The sequence below is a fragment of the Mastomys coucha genome, unplaced genomic scaffold (assembly GCF_008632895.1).
Source record: "Mastomys coucha isolate ucsf_1 unplaced genomic scaffold, UCSF_Mcou_1 pScaffold15, whole genome shotgun sequence".
Lineage (NCBI taxonomy): Eukaryota > Metazoa > Chordata > Mammalia > Rodentia > Muridae > Mastomys > Mastomys coucha.
Window position 1 is genome coordinate 137,424,317 of NW_022196897.1, and position 19,659 is coordinate 137,443,975.

General features: G+C 44.1%; 1 protein-coding gene across 2 annotated transcripts in view; it reads right to left on the reverse strand.

Annotated features, from left to right (window-relative positions):
- The window catches only part of Psmf1 (proteasome inhibitor subunit 1), a 24,565-nt gene continuing 4,906 nt past the window's right edge, over positions 1-19,659 (reverse strand). For both annotated transcript variants that reach the window (XM_031372233.1, XM_031372234.1), the window contains 6 exons: positions 15,897-16,049; positions 14,472-14,554; positions 10,000-10,185; positions 4,304-4,357; positions 3,109-3,267; positions 1-2,312 (listed from right to left, as the gene is read on the reverse strand). In XM_031372233.1, the coding sequence (XP_031228093.1) occupies positions 2,261-2,312; positions 3,109-3,267; positions 4,304-4,357; positions 10,000-10,185; positions 14,472-14,554; positions 15,897-16,049 (687 nt within the window). In that variant the 3' untranslated portion in view covers positions 1-2,260. The remainder of the gene's footprint in view (positions 2,313-3,108; positions 3,268-4,303; positions 4,358-9,999; positions 10,186-14,471; positions 14,555-15,896; positions 16,050-19,659) is intronic.

Consider the following 19,659-nt stretch of genomic DNA (forward strand, 5'->3'; position numbering starts at 1 on the left):
CAAGTATCCATAAACTGATAAATTAACAAATATGACATAGCCATGCCATGATTGTACAGCCACAGGGAATGTTAATGCTACAATCACAAGAACAGTGAGGACAGAGAGTGGAAAATGCTGGACACAAAGGCCACACATTGAGTAATGTCATTTATGAAAACTGTCCAGAATGGGCAAACAGACTTGGGGTGTTGTCTGGGCTAGGGGAGGGGAAATGAGAGTGATTACCAGTGGGAATATTTCTTTTGGAGGAATCTGAGGTTGAATGCACAGCATTGTGAATACCCCACAGCCCACTGAGTTGTGTACTTTAAAAGAGCGAATTTTATGGTTATGTAAATTCTCTTATTAAAGCTATTAAAAAAAAAACAGGTTCCAATTTGGAGGTTCTATAGAACATACACCTGAAACATTCCCTCTTGCTGTTGGCTATACACAGCTGGGAGGAGGTAAGTGACAGAGACCCAGACAAGTTACAGCAGCTTGACTAGAAGTTCGTGGAGGCACCATTCAAGGCTTCCCACATCTAGGATACTGTTTCTCAGATATTATATAAGGAGACTTATAGGAACAAAACCAAATCAAACCAGTCCTTTCTCCAGAAACACTGTGCCTTTTGTTTGTAGAAAGCATAACTAATGTATGACTATCTTTTTTATCTTTGTTACTTAAAAGCCCAATAGAAGAATGTTTCAATTTTTACCTTTTCCTTTAAATCAGGGTCCAAGTTATTTACCTTCCCACACCTGTCTGGAGAATTCTAGCCACTGTTCTTTTAAATGCTTCCTTGCATAAAAAAGGATGCTTTAATGAGCAAAGTGCCCTAAGCTCTTTTGCAGGTATCCAATTACCAACAAACCCAAACATCCCATCTGCCAGCCATCAAGGATGAAGCTGATGCACAATGAACTTGTCTTTGTCTCTGTCTGTCTGTGGCCTCAGAGCACAGGATGTTCTAGAGCTTCAAGGTGGTCAGTGCCTAACCCATGGGCACTGTTGATCCTTCAACAGCTAGGGAGCCTGCTCATGCTAGCTTGACCCCCAGGTCCAGCCTCCCCGAGACTGGCCCTGGTCCAGTCAGTCCAGTCTATCTCCCCATCTGTCCTGGAGCCACACATGGTTTGGCTGCTGGCTGTGGAATGAAGCGCTTAGTGCTTTGATTTGGTGTCTCCTGGCACAGTACTCCAGTGTGCTCTCTCCAGCTCTATAGCACAGGGGCAGAGCACTGCCAGTGCCTGTCAGCTGGGGCTTCAAAGGATCTCGATAATTGTACAGATTGGGAGAGCTTGGACACAGGCTTCCAGAGAGGCTCCCCTTCCTCCTGGCTGTTGTTCCTATGCTCTTGTCAGCCCCAGGAGGACAAGAAGAGCAGTTATAGACACAGCTTGCCTTCTTTTTCTCTTTAGTACCTAGAGCTATTCCTATCCACACAGCTCATTACAGAGCTTCAGTGAAGGCACCTCTGGTTTCATGGGTAGCTACTAGGCTCCTAAGAGAAAGGATTTCTTTAGGATCACTGTGGGGAAAAAATGAAATTAGCCTACAGGTCTGTTCTGTTTATCCCTCTACTTACAGGCCACAGCAGCCCCGGGAGACAGTGAATGGGCTGCTCAGACAGGAGCAACTGGTTGAGTATGCCCTTGGGAGGAGATGGCAGTTTTTCTAGTGTGCCTGCTTTGGTGAAATCATCCTTGTGGCTCATAGATTCCAGTCACATTTCCACCCAGAAAGCCTGGGTGGGGCTCATCCTAGTGATGTTGGTAGCAAGAGTAACTTTTGAAACGGGTGTGGGGGGTGTGGGTGGGGGAAGTGCTTGAGAAGAATTCGTAGTCCTATGAAGTATCAACTCTTAAGAGTTTGTGCATTAACATAAAAAGGAGAGTGGAAGACCGGCAACATGAATTCTGTATTGACATTTGGTTCTTAATAATAACATCCAAAATGCGTTCTGTTCTTATAGCGCTGTGACCGAGACTGCATCGGGTGAAGGGTTGATGTTGCCGGAGTCTCCCTTGCAAGTGGAGAGGAGGTGGTGATTGATGAACACTAATTTCTTCTTGGGACCTATATGCAGCTTGGTGGGGTGCTGCAGCAGGCACCTCGGCTCTGACAAGGGCTGGGGATGCAACCCCAGCAGGCCTGCAAACACATGGGCAGAATCCTCTGCCCCAAGCCCACAAGAACACGGACGCTGACGGGGCCAGTGGTGGTAGCTCCTGGAGAGTAAAAGGGAGGCTGAGATGTTACATTCTTGAGGCCTTCACAGGTACATGTCATCATAGCCGGGTGGGGGGAGATGGTCAGGATTAGGTCTGCAATGTAAAGAAGGTCTAGTGAATTGAAGAATGAGGCTGAGTACACAGGAAACATGCCCTGTATGGAGGAAGCCCACAGAGTGACATGGAGTTTAAGATCATGAACTCTAGGGCCAGATGACCTGGAACTAAATCTTACCATGGCTCAAATACCCAGTCTCCTGGCCTTGCCCTTCTCATCTATAAAAGGACTACTGACATAAGCATCTCTTCCCTTGTGTCCTCCATGCAGGGTCACCAGTGTGCTGGACAGTTTTACATAAAGCTGATACAAATTAAAATCATCTGAGAGGGGGGAACCTTGATTGAGAGAAAATGCCTCTACAAGATCGGTCTAGGCAAGCCTGTAGAGCATTCAGTGATTGGTGGGGGAAGCCCAGCCCTTTGTAAGTAAGGCCACCCATGGGCTGGTGGGTTCTGTAAGAAAGCAGGCTGAGCAAGCCAAGGAGAACAAGCTAGCAAGCAGCAGCCCTCCATGGCCTCTGAATCAGCTCCTGTCTCCAAGCTCTTGCTCTCTGAGTTTCTGTGCTGACTTCTTTTAATGGTGAACCATGATACGAAAGTGTAAGCCAAATAAACTCTCTCTCCCAAGATCCTTTTTGTTCATGGTGTTTCATCACAGCAATAACTCCAACTGAGACACCAAGGGAAGGTGAGGAGAGAACTCCGAGGCCTCCAGGGAATCAGCATGGCAGCTGTGCCTGGAGTCAGATACCTCAGCTGCAGTGCTGGACTAAGCTAAGTGGAGCTGCCATCAAGTCCCACCTCTCAGCATACCTGAATGAATACCTACCCAGATGGGCTGGTCCCAATGGGTCCAAAGGGGTCAAAGCGAGCTCCTGGGGGCACAGCACCAGGAGGAAGCCGGTTTGGGAGGCCTGAGGATGGGTCAATAAGTGCTCTTGGGAAGCCGGATCTCAGGGGATCCACAATCATGCCACCTCTCTGACACCTGAGACAGGAAGGAAGCTGGGTAAGCGGATGTTACAGAGACTCACTGACCTTGAAGAAGGGAGACAGGCATATAGTGAACTAAAATTGACCAGGATGACTACTCTAAAAGTCCAGAAAGACACATGAGATCAAGTCAGAAGTGAGCAAAAATACAAAGAGCACACAAAGTTGTGTACTACTAAAGCCAAAGGGCCTGCAGCAACATAGAAAGTTCTGTTAGGATTCTGTGAGCCCACAGGACAGAGATCTCTAACGTGTCTCACACCTAGTAAGATCAACTGGTCAAGAACTGGAGCTAGAATTGGCCAGGACCAACACAGAACTCTCTGGCTCTGCAGATTTATCCTAAGTCTAGGTGTAATAGCATCAACACCACGATGAGGGCTTGCTCTTTTCTTAAGAGCCTCAGCGCAGCTGCTAACTGCCTGTGGGTTGCCCAAGCCTGGCTTCTGACATTCTCTGCCCCTCACTGAGTTCCACAGACCTGACTTTGTGCACTCAAGCTGGGATGAATAGGCTAATGTTCCTTACATCCTGAGGACACTGTCAGAGCCGCTCTGTAGCGTTAAGTGAGTCCTACGATCTAAAACTGGGATACTAAAAGTGGGGTCACTCTTCAGAGGGAGTTGAACCTCATCTGACTCACTCAGAGAACAGAGTGCAGAGCTGAGGCTACAGAACCTTTGCTGGATACAGGATGAGAATCAGACGATACTCCCTTGGTGGAATGAGGTAACCACTAAATAGCCTGAGCTGTTACTCTACAGCCTGTGGCCCATTGTGTGGTTTTCCTTTTGCATTCTTATGGCTCTTGGCCAGGAAGGGCTGCGATCCTTCTTTGGAGAGAGGAAGGTCTCAGTTCTTTGTCTGAGCTGCTCTAGGCATCACAGAGCACAGAAGGCAACGTTCCCTCAGCCACTCATCACTGCCTCCTTCACTCCAAAGGGAGGCTGACGGAAGCTCTAAAATGGGATGAGCTGGGCTGCAAGCCACTGAGCAGAGCATACTGCTGCTGCCTTCCCAGAAATACTCACCCGAAAGGGTCTAGGTCATCTCCCCCGACAGCAAATGGGCTCAGGGGATCACGCCTGAAACAAACAAGGACAATTACCACAATTCCCAGGGCAACCAAGCACCTATGCTCCCAGGGGCTTGAAGCTGATGCAGCAGAGACACACCAAACCACAGACAAGGAAGATCACAACATAAGGAATACTTGAAAGTGGTCTTTAGCAGAGATTAATGCTGATCACATTAAACTGGAAATAATAAGAAGAGCTGAACGAAAGGTAAAGCTGGGTGGATGGAAGTGTTGGAGAGACGACTCAGTGGTTAAGAGCACTGGCTACTTTCCCAAAGGACCTGGGTTCAATTCTCAGCATCACATCATGGTTCACAAGCACCCATAACTCCAGTTCCAGAACGTATGGTGCCCTTGTCTGGCTTCCTTGGGCACAAGTCACACATGGTATACATATATGCACAGCCCAAACACCCATATATACATAAAATAAAGAAATAAAAGTTAAAACCCAGGCAGCAGAGATGGCTCAGCAGTTAAGAGGGCACACTGCTGTTGCAGAAGGCGTGTTTGGTTCCTAGCACCAAATCAGATGGCTCACAACCACCTGTAACTCCAGTTCTAACTCAAAACTGCCAGGAGGGAGCTGCTAGGCCCATCCCATACCGTATATACTCAGACTCAGGGCACTCCCCAGCCTTACTACAGAGCAAACACACTTTGGAGAGCTTACCCTGGGAACCCCTTTAAAATACATCACAGGGGCCATCAGGCTGCTCACTGTTCCTTATGGCTAAACTCGGTCTTGATGTATTTTAGGGAGATATAAAAAAAAAATCACTTTGTACACCTTAGGGCAGTCAGGGTTGTGTCTGTGTTCTGGACTTGGAGTACAAGATTTTATAGCAGGCTGGCAGGGGCCTGTCACAAAGTCTCTGCATTCCCAACTTTTTTTTTTTTTTTAATTCTGCTAGTTTATTGATTATTGGTTTTCAAGACAGGGTTTCTCTGTGTAGTCCTCGCTGTCCTGGAACTTGCTCTGTAGACCAGGCTGGCATTGAATATACAGAGATCTGCCTGCCTCTGCCTCCTGAGTGCTGGGAATAAAGGCATATGCCACCACTACCTGGGCATCACCAATTTTTAAGATCTTAAGTCTAACAGTAACACCCAAGAAGGCACAATGATGGTAAACCATACTTTAGGACAAGAAAGAACTTGCTGATAGGAACAGTTTCAAAGAATGGACAGCAGTGATTAAGCTAAAAACCGACTTGTATCATCCTTGGCATCACCCTTGGTTTCTATTCCCAGTCAAGCGTGCTTCCAAGTGAGTATCTCATCTCCATACACTCTACCAGAAACCGTCATAAACTCCCTGATTTTCTGCCTGTGTCAGCCTCTAACTGTCCTTTGGCATGAGATGGCTATGGACCACTGGAACTTTCAGAATCTATCATTACTCAAGGATTCCCACAAGCTTGTGCTCACCAACATTCCTTCAGAGGAGAGGGGAGGCTCAAGAGGAGTGGTTCTCAATCTTCCTCATGCTACGACCTTTTAATACAGTTCCTCATGTTCTGGTGACTCCTAACCATAAAATTACTTCATTACTATTTCCTAACTATAATTCTGCTACTGTTATGAATTGTAATGTAAATATGTCATATACAGGGTATCTGATATGTGACCCTGTAAAAGGGTCATTTGACCTCAAAGAGGCAGCAACCCAGAGGTTGAGAAGCACTACTCAAGAGGCTGGGGTGCAGAAAGAGCATGGGCACACAGGACTACTCCTTTCCCTGAGGTGACTTAGCAGTTAGCAGTTACTGAGGTAGGAGGCAGGCATAGGTTCTCTTCAGTGTAGTAGCTGTGCACAGCCCATGCTCCTGTAAGTAACCAAGCTTTGTCTTTGAATAATCCAGACCATTGTCATCACTTCCAAAACAGCTGCTGATGCACATGTCAAAAAGAGGAATACAAAAGGGCTGTGCTCCAACACACGTAAGCTGCTTTACTCTGGGTCACCCTTTGTACCTCACTTTTCTATATAGGAAATAACAGTGCCTACCCCCTTTTGTCTTATTTGGCAATTAAAGAGATTATGTCTGATAATATCTTTACACTTAATATGGTTACTCAGGACACAGTAAGGGCTCAATAAATATTAACCATGTTAGTAGAATCAGAGCTGTCATATTCTTACTGAGAGTCATTGATGGGTGAAAAAAAATCATTAGTTAAAGGGCTTTATGACCAGACTACAGTTAAAGCCTTTAGATGGCTCCCATGATCTCAGGATCAAATCCAGTTCTGAGGCATGTGGTTTCTGTCCACTGTTGTGTGCTTCACACACACCTCCTCCTACATGAGCTAGCACTAGTAGAGACCACTCCTACCCCACAAGATTCATAGTTCCATTGGCTCTACTGTTTCCTTGACCATAAAAACTAATCACTTTGAATAGCATCAAGTTTGTACTGATCTTTTTAAAAAATATAGACAAATTTCATGTGTACAAAACCCTAGCTGTCCTGGAACTTGCTCTGTAGACCAGACTGGCCTCGAACTCAGAGATCCACCTGCCTCTGCCTCCCAAGTGCTGGGATTAAAGACATGTGCTACCATGCCCAGCAGAAAATGAAAATTTTAAGTAAAAACTAGCAAATTGGAAATTTGTATTCACCATTTGTGTGACAAAAATCCAAGTCTTTTTTGATATTACTAAGTTTTGTTATTACTAAATTTTTATTTTTGATATTTTTATATAAAACATATGAGCTTTCAGCAGATCTATATATCTCAGAATCAGTGTTTTCCAAATGTTCAAATAATCTTTCAATACAGTGGATGAAAATATTCATTCAAAGTGCTTGACATGATATGCAGACACACGGAAAGTTCACAGATACAGATAAAAATTCAATACTGCAACTAACTCATAAAGAAAATTACTACTTGTCAATCAGTGCTTAGTATAACAGCAGAAAATAACTACAGAGGATACATGGAAAGGTCCCTACTCTACTGTCAGAACACCGCCCCAGAATGGAGTCCTGGGAGAATTCTGAGAGCCTGTAAGAAAAGTCTAAGAGAACGAGAGTCTCGTGACCTCAGTGTCTCTGAAACACAGAATTGGTTCTGGAATGTGTTTTTGTGCTTCTCTCAGATGTAGGTGTAGCAGATAAGAGTTTACCTTCGGCTGTTGTTATCCATAAGCCTCCATAGAAATACACCTTTTTTGCCATGTATGGCTTATCCTTGTGATTGAACATCATATATGTGATTCTTTTTATCCCTGAGTATAAATTTAAATAAATCTAATAAAAAAATTTTTTAAATCTAAATAAAGTTGGCTATTGTACAAGACTTTAATCTACCTCATTTTCAGGCCCCACTGCTAACTAGAGCTGCAACACTATGACTCTATCCCCAAAACCTGTGCCACCTTCAACAAAATCCACATCATTTAATGACTGAATACACAAGCAGAAGAAAGAATCCAGCTGAGGGCTGCAGAGATGGCTCAGTGGTTAAGAGCACTGACTGCTCTTCCAGAGGTCCTGAGTTCAATTCCCAGCAACCACATGGTGGCTCACAACCATCTGTAATGGGATCCGATGCCCTCTTCAGGTGTGTCTGAAGACAGCAACAATGTACTCACATACATTAAATGAATAAATAAATAAATCTTAAAAAAAAAAAAAAGAATCCAGCTGAGTGTAGCTCAGTGGTGCAGCATATATTAGCATGTCTAAGGCCATTGCTTCCATCTCTAGCACTAGAAAAAGGGGGAAACTGAATACAAAGAGAGAAAATGAATCAAGGTATCTTTTAAAAAATGTATTTAATTCTTCTTATTGTTTGTGTGTGCACAGATAGATACACAATTAGATAAGAAGTATTTATGGCTACTTTCAGTGAAAACCTGAAATGCTTGAAATATCCTATGCATACACAGAGGTCATGAGAATCATAGCACACTAGTAAAATAAACTAGCAAATACTAAAAAAAGATCTATTTAACATTTTAATAAACAAGGCTATTAAGAAGATGCAGAACACAAACTGTAAAAATCACATGTAAAGACAGATTGTTAAGGATCAAAAATAAATTTAGAATGACCTAAATAAGGGCTTTATACTGAAGCTTTTACTTCTAGGGAAGCTGGATAAGCAAAGGAAAATTTGTTTTCAAAACAATGGACATGATTTGAGGCAATTTCCTGACTATTTGCAGACAGATGGAGCTAACATAAGTGGGTTAGGTTGAAAAGACCAACAACAAAAAATTAGGCTTAGATTAAAAAACAAACAAACAAACAAACAACCTTCACTTTATTAGACAAAGAGGAGAGGAAAGGCGGGGAAAGGGATCTGGTTATCTTAATCATCATTTCTTCTTATGTATGTGTGTGCATATACAGGTACAGAATTAAGCAGTGACAGCTTTTAGCAATCCAGAGCCATCAGGAGGGCAAAGTCCCTATCCACCTGGCATTCTCCATCACAGTAGACTGAGCTCTCCAGCTATACATATAGCTGAAGGGCAGAGTCGTGGTTTCCAGGTGTGGGACAGGCATAACGAAGGTGTGGAAGGTGAGAGGTGAAACACAGGTCTGCATCATGTTTGAAGGGGCAGAGGCTACGAGCACTGTTTAAAACTAGTCAGTGACGGGGGTCAGCGGCTTCGGGTCTAAAACCTACCCATTTTGTTAACTGTCCAGCAATTAGTCTTAAGTCTTGCAAGCATACTGTGACCATGGCCATGACTCTGCTTCTTTATTAGTGGCTATGACCATAGGCAGGCCATATTGCCTCTCCCCTTCCATGAAATAAGTAGGTTTTACAGCACAAGCAGCTCCTAGAGCTCTCAAGTACTTTTTGTTTTCCTCATTCTCTCTATAGGAGCCAATATTTTAAAAGATTTCACTAAACTGACTTGTCAATTATTAATTATAAGAATGTGATTACCTTTGTCAACTAATCAAACGTATACAACTCCTAGAACACATAAAAAGCCAACGGTAGTTGACATCAAGTGCTTAGTACATGCCACACAGTGAATGCTTCCCTATTACAATGCCCATCCCTGACTTAACCATATTGTCAGCTCCAGACTTGGACATGCTGTCTACACATCATTTCCTGTCTCCTTCATCAGCATAGAATTCTCCAGGACTACTGCTGCTAAACTAATCTGCAAAGACCTTGGATAACATCATTCGTTCATCCATCCATCCATCCATCCATCCATCCATCCATCCATCCATCCATCCATCCATTCATATAGCAGCCATTCTGGCCATCTTCTGAAGCTGTCAGAAGTGAGGGTATACAACAAAATGCAGTGAAATGGAGAAGACACTGGAGCTGCATCTCCTCCAGGATGGCATTCTGTCTGTATGCATTCCCCCACGTCTGGCTCACAGCTCCACACAGAGTAACTATGATTCACCTAGGCAGCAGCCTCCAACCCCTGCACACGGAGGGGCTGTGTGAGCCTGAGAAAGAGACAGGCAGCCTAAAATGCTGGGAGTCAGAGCAACTACCAGTAGCTCCAGAGCTCAAATCTACTCACACCTCTACTTTTTACCTCTGCACACCAACACTTTCAACAAGTCTGCTGAAGATACTTGGAGACCAGGGAAGGGTCAACAGCAGGATGGGATGGACTCATGGGCTGAATGCTGGGGGCTCCACACTTACCAAGTAGGCTGCCGGCTACTATGAGGATGGTGTGAGGAAATCCGGAGTGGGTCCACCTCTCTGGCAGTGGCAGGTGGGAACTCCCGAGGGGGATTGCTTAAACGAGCCTTCTCCCACTGCTCATGGATAGGTGTGATAATTCCAGATCTGATCCGTGACCGAAGCTCCTCACTATTCTTATAGGTCCTGAGGGATTGAGGCAAGAAATCAGCTTCCTGCAGTTGGCTGGGAATCTCATGTACAATATTCTGATGGCATGGACTGCGGCGACGGCCCTGAGAAGTCTTGGCCTTGCGCTTAGCCTGTTTACTATGGTGGGAACGGGCCGTCCGGCGGACCTGGGTGAGGGGGGCAACAGCCTGACGCTGTCTCCTAGATTTGGCCCTAAGTTTCTTAGGCATCTGAGTTGCCCCTCCTCATTTACCACCCCATCAGAAATAGGTAAGAGTAGGGGCACAGCCTGGACTGGCTGCTCCTCTGTTCCCATGCTGCTCCTCCCTCAGCTTCATTATGTGTTCATCACGTGTCATGGAAGGAAAAGGCTCTGTGGGAGTATGAACCAGGTTCCTGGTCCTGGGGTGGAGGTAGGGTCTGAGGCTCAGTTTAGCCAGATCCTGGGAAGAATGCCCCTACCAAGTGTCTCTTCTCACCAAGAGAAATAAGCACCATGAGCTACAGCTGAGGTGTGTGGCCAGATTAGGCAGCAGCAAGTGGGCAGAACTGTAGGGCTCCTTAAAAACTGGCAGTTTTAAAATGAACCAGGTCCTGGTCCATAAAGCAAACTCCACACCTGAAATCCAGAGTGTGTTCCCTGACCATATGGAACCACATCAGAGCTCAAAACAAACGTCTCTGAACTTGTGGAAGATGCAAGAATCAAAGAGGAAAAAGATGAACCCACACTGTAGTATTCTGAATGAGACGATCCCCCATGGTCTTGGCATTTGAATACTTGGTCCCCAGTTGGTAGCAGTGTTGGGGTAGGTTCAGGAGATGTGGCCCTGTGGGAGGAAGTGTGTCACTTGAGTGGGTTTCAAAAGCCATGCACCATTCTCAGTTTATTCTCTTGGATTCCTGTTTGTGGTTCAATATGTAAGCCCTCAGCATCCTGCTCCAGCCTGCGCATGTAGCTGGGCCTCCTGTCCATGACCTAGCCCTCTGGAACAAAAAGCCTGAATAAACTCTTCTGTAAGTTGCCTTGGCCACAGTATTTTAAAAAGTAACCAATACATAGCCTGCCTCCAGAAAGACGTCTCAAGGCATAAATACAGTGAAGCCTAGTCACAAAACTTTACTTTCACTGTAAAAAAAAGTCCCTTTGAGAAGCACAGGTGGGAGCACTTTCAAACTGTCTCAGGCAGCCAGTGCTAGTCAATTTAAAAAATAGACAACTAAACAAAAATCAGGGACCAGAGTTTCTCTACCAACTCAAAACAAAAACCTCTCAAAAATATTAAAATTGACCTTACAAATATATTCAAATCATACAATATAACCAAACAATTTATTCTAGGTAAGCAAGACTGCTTTAATATTCACAAATCAATGTGGCCCACCATTCTAACAAATAAATAAACATCAGATAATTATACCAACTGATAAAGCACAAAACGACATGATAAATGCACTCATGATAAAAAACCAGCACTAACAAAGAAACTAAGGACGTAGGAAGCCGTCCTCAACCTATTAAAGAGCATCTGCCCTGTGCCCATAGTTAACACAATCAACGGGGGAAACTGAGTCCTCGACCCCTAACTGTGGAAACCTGACAAGGAAGCTCTCTGGCAATCCTCAGCTAACAACACTGGGAGCTACAGGCACTATAAAAAAGGGAAAAGAAGAAAATCATAGCAATTGCAAGGTGAGGAATAAAATTTTTGGCTATGACAAATTTCCAAGGAAATCCTGACTTAACAAGACATCTCAAAACTTCATTCACTACTAAGGAAATGCAAATTAATGATCCCAGGGAGAGATGACTGCACATTCAACAAATAATATATAATAAAATGCTAGGACAAGATTCAGAGAAGTGGGCTCACTCGTAACAAGAGTGGATGTAAATGGTACAGAAAACATCAAAACTAAACCAAATATGAACTTACAATGGCACTCAGGGGTTCCCACAGAGAAATAAGAAGCACAATGGCGCACAGCCTATGGTCAAATGCTATGGCACCCACATCTGTGACTGCCTGACTGGACGCAATCTAGTCAATTAACTTATCCTGTAACCAGTGACTGATCAAATCAACTGTTGAACACACAACATAAAGTAAACTCAGTAAGCAAGAGGAACAAACAGTTCAAGTGCACTACAGTTTAGATGGATCACGAGAGTATTATGCTGAGTAACAATGCCAAGCCCAAGACTACATACTGATTCTATTTATATAAAATGTTTGAAGTGAAAACATTTTAGAAATGGAGAACTAATTGCCATGGAGGTCGAGGGACCCTGGCCTACTTAGCAAGATCCCTACAGAGAGAGACACAGACACAGACACAGGTACACACACATTTACTTCAAGTTTTGAAAACACAAGAAAATGAAAAAATGTCTAGGAACTATGCTAGTTAAAATTAATTAAAGAGGCATAAAAATTACTGTAATGGGAAATATTTAGGTGGACTAAGAAAAAACCTAAACAATCAGCTCTCGAGAACACTGTTGGGATAGGTGCAGAAATCAGAATGTGGACTACATACTAAATCATATACTGATGCTACATTCCCAAGTGCAATCATTGTTTTAAAGTTAAGAAAGATGATATTCTTATGAAACTGCTAGTCTAAGGAGACAGCTTAGGTAGAGGTGTTGGAAGATAAAGCACTTGCCACTCAAGTGTGAGGACCCCAGAACCTATAAAATAGCCAGGCACAGTAGCATGCAACTGCAATTCTAGTGACCCTATAGCCAAATAGGAAACAAAAATAGAGGAATCCCTGAAGCTTACAGGCCAGCTTGGGTACACGGCTGCAAAACCACACAGGGAGCCTGTTACAAGTGAGGACTTACTCCTGAGGCTGTCTTCTCTCCCTCCTTCCTTTCCCTCCTCTCTCCCCATTTTCCTTCCTCCCCCTCTTCCTCTTCCCCCGCCTCTCCCCCGCCTCTCTCTCAAACACACACACACACACAGTTGTTCCATGCTGCAAAGCTTAGAGAACAAAGTAAATAAAGTCTGTAAATAACCCTCAGGTGGTTCAAGAATATAAAACAACTTAAGAAAACTGAGCAAAAGAAACAAAATATTAAAAATTGGTTAATCTGGGTAATGGCTAATTGTGTATTTTTGTAAACTGTCTCTCTTCAAATTTCAAAATTAGGAAGTCAGCAGAATGTCTCCACAAACAGGGAGAGAACCCACAGAGAAGTGACCAGTGAAGGACCACCACCCAAAGTATACACCAACTCTTAAAATCGAGTGAGACAGGGAACAACCTAAGTTGAAACTGAGCAGAGGATCTAAACAGCCTCATCAAAGAACTACACAGAGAAATAAGCTCAAGAAAGATGACCCGCACCCTGCCTCACTTAAAACAATGCGAAGACACTATTGCACTGCTGAATGCTGACACGGGTTGGGCAGCAGCGGCTCTCCTTATTCACTGACAGCAGGAATGCAGAGCAGCACAGCCACTTTGGAAGACAGTTTGTATGGACTCCTTTTCCAACCACAACATTCTGAAGAGGTAAAACTAGAGAGACAACAGGATCAATGCTTCTCGAAGACAGTGGGAGAGGGGAACAAACAGGAAGAACACAAGGATGCTTACAGTATACAACAGTGGCCTGTGACACTGAAAGGCTGCATATGCCACTGTAGATATGCCCAACTTCACATACTGTACAACACTAAGAGTGACCCCAACATGGAGGTGATGTGTGTACAGATAGATGGCTTGTGACTGAGGTACCTCTCTGGTGCCACACAACAGTGGGAACAGTGAGCAGATGGGAACTAAATTTTGACTCTTAGAAAAAAATAAAGCTGGGAATGGAATGAAGATGTACTTGATTTAAGCATACTTCCAATAAGGAACCTAATCTTTTTTTAAAGTGTCAGACACACACATGCGCAGGCCATGGCACATGTGTGTAGATCAGAAAACAAATCTGCAGAGTCATGGGACTCAGGGACAGAACTCAGGTTGTCATGCCTGTGCACACGTACCTCTACCAGCAAGCATCTTTACCCACTGAGCCCCTTAGGGACCTTATTCTTGACTGAAGCATTAGCCTAGCCCCAAGCCTTAAATGCCTGATTTTACTGCATGAGACATTTTCTCTATGAGTCTTGTCTTCAAACAAACAAATATGTAAAAAGGAGGGAACTGAGAACTGACTGTGCCTAGGGAAAGTTCTTCTGTCGACCATACTCGTCTCCGGGGACTTTGAAACCATCCCTTATTTCTTGCTACTAAGTCCCTCTGCCTTTTCTCATGGAAAAGGCATCCTTTAGAAGTACCTGTGGAAATCACTCAGGTCTTCTGCATCAATATAATCATCTAAGTTCAGAGTCAAGTCTGCCACCTGCTGTGTGCCATGTTCCTAGAAAAGTGAAAACAGAAAATGAGAGATGGGGTACATTTCCCAGTTTATTGGTAACAGGGGAAGGTGGGCAAAGAACTGAGGTACCCAATAAATACACAACCATAATCTGGAGCAACACAGAAACACAGGCCCAGCTAAGGGCAGGCATCTTGCTCAGGAAGGGAGCAGCACACAGCATGGAGCACTGCAGACTGAATACTAATCCACACCCAACCTGAAGAGGGTAAGCGACAGTGGTTTCTAGGGTTTGGGGTACTGCTTTTGGAAGCCTAGCTTTGAACCTACTTTAATGAGCTATCTCCACTCCCTTAATTTGTTTAAATTAACCTAAAGGAATTGTTTGCACCTAAGAACCCAATTCTCAGAAAAGAACTAAATGTTCCTTAATAAGGTAAAGGACAGTGAAGTAGTATAGAGTAATGAAAGAGAATGAGGTTTATCTATCTGTGTTATGTAAAGACCTTCAAGCCATTGAATGGAAAAAGTCAAGTACAAATAATACAGCCAGATGTTTATGTGCGTACATGCAACCAAGACAAAATGGAACAGAAAGAACGTCATCTACCCCAAGGTGTTCACAGTTCAAGGGGAAAATAGAAGCACAGTTAAGTACATAAATACAAGACATGGTATATACCAAATGGAAAATAGAATAGAAAGCTATCATTTAGACTTGTCTGGCAGGTGGGGGAGATAGTCAGGGCTACACAGACACAGACACAGACACAGACACACAGACACAGACACAGACACAGACACACACACAGACACAGACACAGACACAGACACACACACAGACACAGACACAGACACACACACAGACACAGACACAGACACAGACACACACACAGACACACACACAGACACAGACACAGACACACACACAGACACAGACACAGACACAGACACAGACACACACACACACTGTGGGGAGGGGGGCAGGCTGATGGCAGAGGGTGTGTGTGTGTGTGTGTGTGTGTGTGTGTGTGTGTGTGTGATGTGATAGAGGGGGTAGTCTCCAGAGCAAGAAATGGAATGTAAAGGGTCCAAGGCAGTGAAACCTCTTCTTATGAAACTAAGAGAGATGCTGGGACTACAGTAGCCTATATCTCCTGTGTTGTCAGTGAGTGAGTACTGCTATGGACAGGGAGTTCCTAATGAACACTTTTGTGCACAAAGCTCTTCTACATATACTGTGGTTTTTCACCTCAAGAGAAAAATGCCCAAAGTGGAATTGCTAGGTAAAAAAAATGGGGACATTTCTGAATTCACTGTTAAAATGAGTTTCTAAACAGGCATCTCAATCCACACCATCAGCAGGACCCGGGTTCAGACTCACCAGCACGTTGATGATCATGCCATTCTCCACAGAGACAGCTTTCAGAAGGAGTTTTTTGGCTCCATCCTTAGACTCATACCGGAGGGCATACAGTTCTTTATTGCTGTTCCAGTCAGCTGGCAGTAGTTCTGACTTCTTATCATTGGGACCTGGCTAAGAAGATACCAGGCTTGAGAACAGGAAGATCTTGGCCTCAGAACCCAAAACTATGAAGGACATATTACCCATAACTTGATCCCATCCCTCCCATCACAGATGTGTCCAGGGATACACAGCTAGTTAGAGGTCTGGAACTAACATTCTTATTCAGCTAGTTGGTTGCCTTGACAGCAACACAGGAGCAGCCTGTCAAAAAGCTAAGGCCGTGGGCTAAGAATAGAGCTAAGTAGTAGAGAATGTTGCCTAGCATGTATGAGGACCTAATTCCCAGAACCACCAAAAATTAAAATAACTACAGCCTTGGCTTAATTATCATCTCTCTACTGTATCATCCTAACAAGAATAAGACCAGTATGAAATTAAAAGCAGTATTTTCCACAGTTCACACCTTGGGCTATCTGTAATAGCATCACAAAATGACTGAAAGCACAGATCCTAACAGAAAATCTCCAACCGATTGAAATGGTTTTGATAAAAATCATTACTGTACACCTCAAATGTAGCACACAAAGATTTAAAAGTTGTAAATTAGATACTTATGTAGTCATCACTAGCATAGGAAGTTCAGTGTCATAGGTCACTAAGCATTACCACTAAAGCCTATGTACAGCCAATATTCTGTGTGTGCATGTGTATGTGTGTGTGCACACATGCGTGCGTATGTATGTGTGTGTGTGTGTATTTTTACTTTTGTACTTGTATCATCTTTACTTTTCCTTCACATTACATGCATGCAGCTCAGCCGGGCTACTCTTCCAGAGGAACCGATTTGACTCCCAGTACCCACATGGAGGCTTTCAACCATCTGTAACTCCAGTCCTAAGGGATCTGGCGCCTTCTTGTTGTTTTGGGAAGATGATCAGCATTCTGTAGCTGATCTATAGACACATCTATACTGTGTTGCACCAAATGAATATGCTGTGATTTACAATTTCACTGGCCGATGGACATCAGAAGTTCATTAGAAGTTGATTTTTTCCCATTAGAAACAATGCTCTATGGCCACGTTGTTCACATCTGGCACACATGTGGTATGCTCAGAGGATGAACTTTCATAAGATAAAAGCAAACTGTACCAAACAGTGATGGGCACTCTCAGTTTGCAATATTGGAGCTCCTGGTTCTACACGTGGCCTGCAGGTTGCTATTATCTACTTGTTTGTTTTTGCCCATCTGGTGGACTGTAAAATGTATCTGTGTATTCATTGTGATGGTCTCCTTTCTTTCCCTATTTATTAATTCTAAGATTTCTGTCTTAGTTATGGCTTCTATTGGTGTGATAAAGCATCATAACCAAAAGCGACTTGGAGAGGAATATGGGTTTATTTTTATTTACTTCATTATTTAATTTCTTTTTCTACACCACAATGTATCACAGAAGGAAGTCAAGGCCAAGTCTTAGAATCTGGGGGCAGGAACTGAAGCAGAAGCTATAGAATTACACTTCTTGCTGGCTTGCTCAGGTTGATTTCACATATACCCCAGGACCAACTAAACAGTGAGCTGGGCCGTCTCTCCCTCATCAATCATTAGTCAAGAAAATGGCCTACAAACTTACCTCTCTTACTGTCAATCTTATGGAGGCACTTTCTCAAATGAGATTCCTCTTCCCATATAACTCTAGCTTGTGTTAAAAGTCCCCCTGCCACCCCCTCCAAAAAAAAACCACAAGCAACCAGGACATTCCTTTCACACATTAAAGTATGTGAATAGTCTCAAGTAGTCATAGTGAAAACAACAGTGATTTTCAGGGAGGGAATAAAGTCCTTCAACAGGCCCACGAGAAGAAACACAGTGCCACTGGGGGGCTCCCAGAACCTAGAGCTGCTGCTCAGCCAGACACTGCAGCTAAAAGCAACCAGGGGGACAGACCTAGGGAAGCTTGGAAAACAAACAGCAACACGAGCAGCTAACCATAGAAACACTGTTTCTTCACATTTCTAACTATTAGAGAGCAGCTGAAATAATGCGATGAGGGTCACACCCACCCACCACCAGGCCTGTCAGTTCTTCAGACACTACTTCTAGGAATTTAAACTTACACAGGCCCTTTGGGATTCCCCCTAGCAGTACTTAGTGCTATTAGGTTTGTATGAGCCAAGACTCAAATGCTCTCTTAGAAGAACGCTGTGGATACATGTGGGAGCCTGATAAGCAATGTCAGCCTTTATCCCAGTCTGAGCTTGAGCAGCTGAAGCAGAGGTAAAATTCACACTAGGCTGACAATGGCATATTACACTGTAGTCAGAAGGAACACACTAGATCTAATTAGAGTATTCTAGAGAAAACCTGATGTGTGTGTTGGCAGTAAAGGCCAGGAGGAGGAGTAATTCTGTGGAACACTCTGCTGTAGAAACATGCTCATAGCACTCATGAACACCACCTTCATAAGACTGGGTCAACAAGATAAGCAATATTCTGTCAGGAAGCACTAACTGGACTCTGGGTTATGAGTGGGGTACAGAGGGAGAATTCACAAAGTGGGAATTTACAGGGGGAGTGGGAGGAGCTGGAAAAAGTTTATGGTCGAATACCATTTATGAAAAAAAATAAACTTTAAAAAGCACACACTCTCTTGTCAGCACAGACAGCATGACTAGAAGCTGTGTTCACCAGACCATGGTGGGGTAGGAAGGAGTGAGGCTAGAGATGGAGAACACATACGAGGGCCCACTCATGAAGGACTTCACACAGCAAGTGCAAGGGAGGGCCACTCCTGGTGCTTGGAAATCCTTTGCCAGAGGAGTCCCAATCAAACTTGGCTAGGAGACAAGGAAACTGGAGGCCTCAGCAGAGACAGGAGAGTAAGGAGAAAACGAAACTGAAACTAGCCACAGCACCGATAAAACCTCTTGCCTTACTGGGTAACTTCCTACTGCAGTGTGGATTTCAAGGGTTACTTACGGGTGTTTAAGGCAGGACTGGCAGACCTTACCCATGTTCAGTCAAGACCTTTGACTCTCTCCCATCCTACATGGACAACACTGGCCCTACCAGCAGACTCTCTTGGCTTACAGACAACCTGTTCTGCTCCCCACACCTCAACACCTTCATTCCAGAGCAAGAAATAATCGCTGGGGTCAGGTAAAGCTCACAGCCTCACTGTGGTAAGACTGATGTTCCACAGAAACCAGAAACCAGACAGGCCCAACACATCATGTGACTGCCGTCTGCACACTGATATAAAATATCAAGTGTCCCAGAAGGCTATGGCTGGCAGGTAACCAAAGCATACATCTGTATCATGTAACTCTAAGGCCTGAGAATGGCTGAGACCTATGAAAGGTTAGAGCAGGTCAGGCTGGAGGTTCTTCCCAGACTGGCCCTAAGAAGGTAAAGGTAACTGTCTTCTTAGGCAAAATCCTGAGGCTAGAAACATCCTTTAATGGCCACTGGGCTCACCCCAGTGCCTCTGGGCTAGAATGCTGACCAATCAAAACTGTACCATAAAGGGGTCTTTTTCTCTTCATAATCTCCAGACTCTCACAACACAAAGCCAAATTTTCTAACTAGTATCTATGGCCATCTCCATGGCCCTCCACTGATGTCATCTCACCCAGCTACAGAGTTCTTATGTGGAGTAGCCATGTCCTCAATAAGGAGA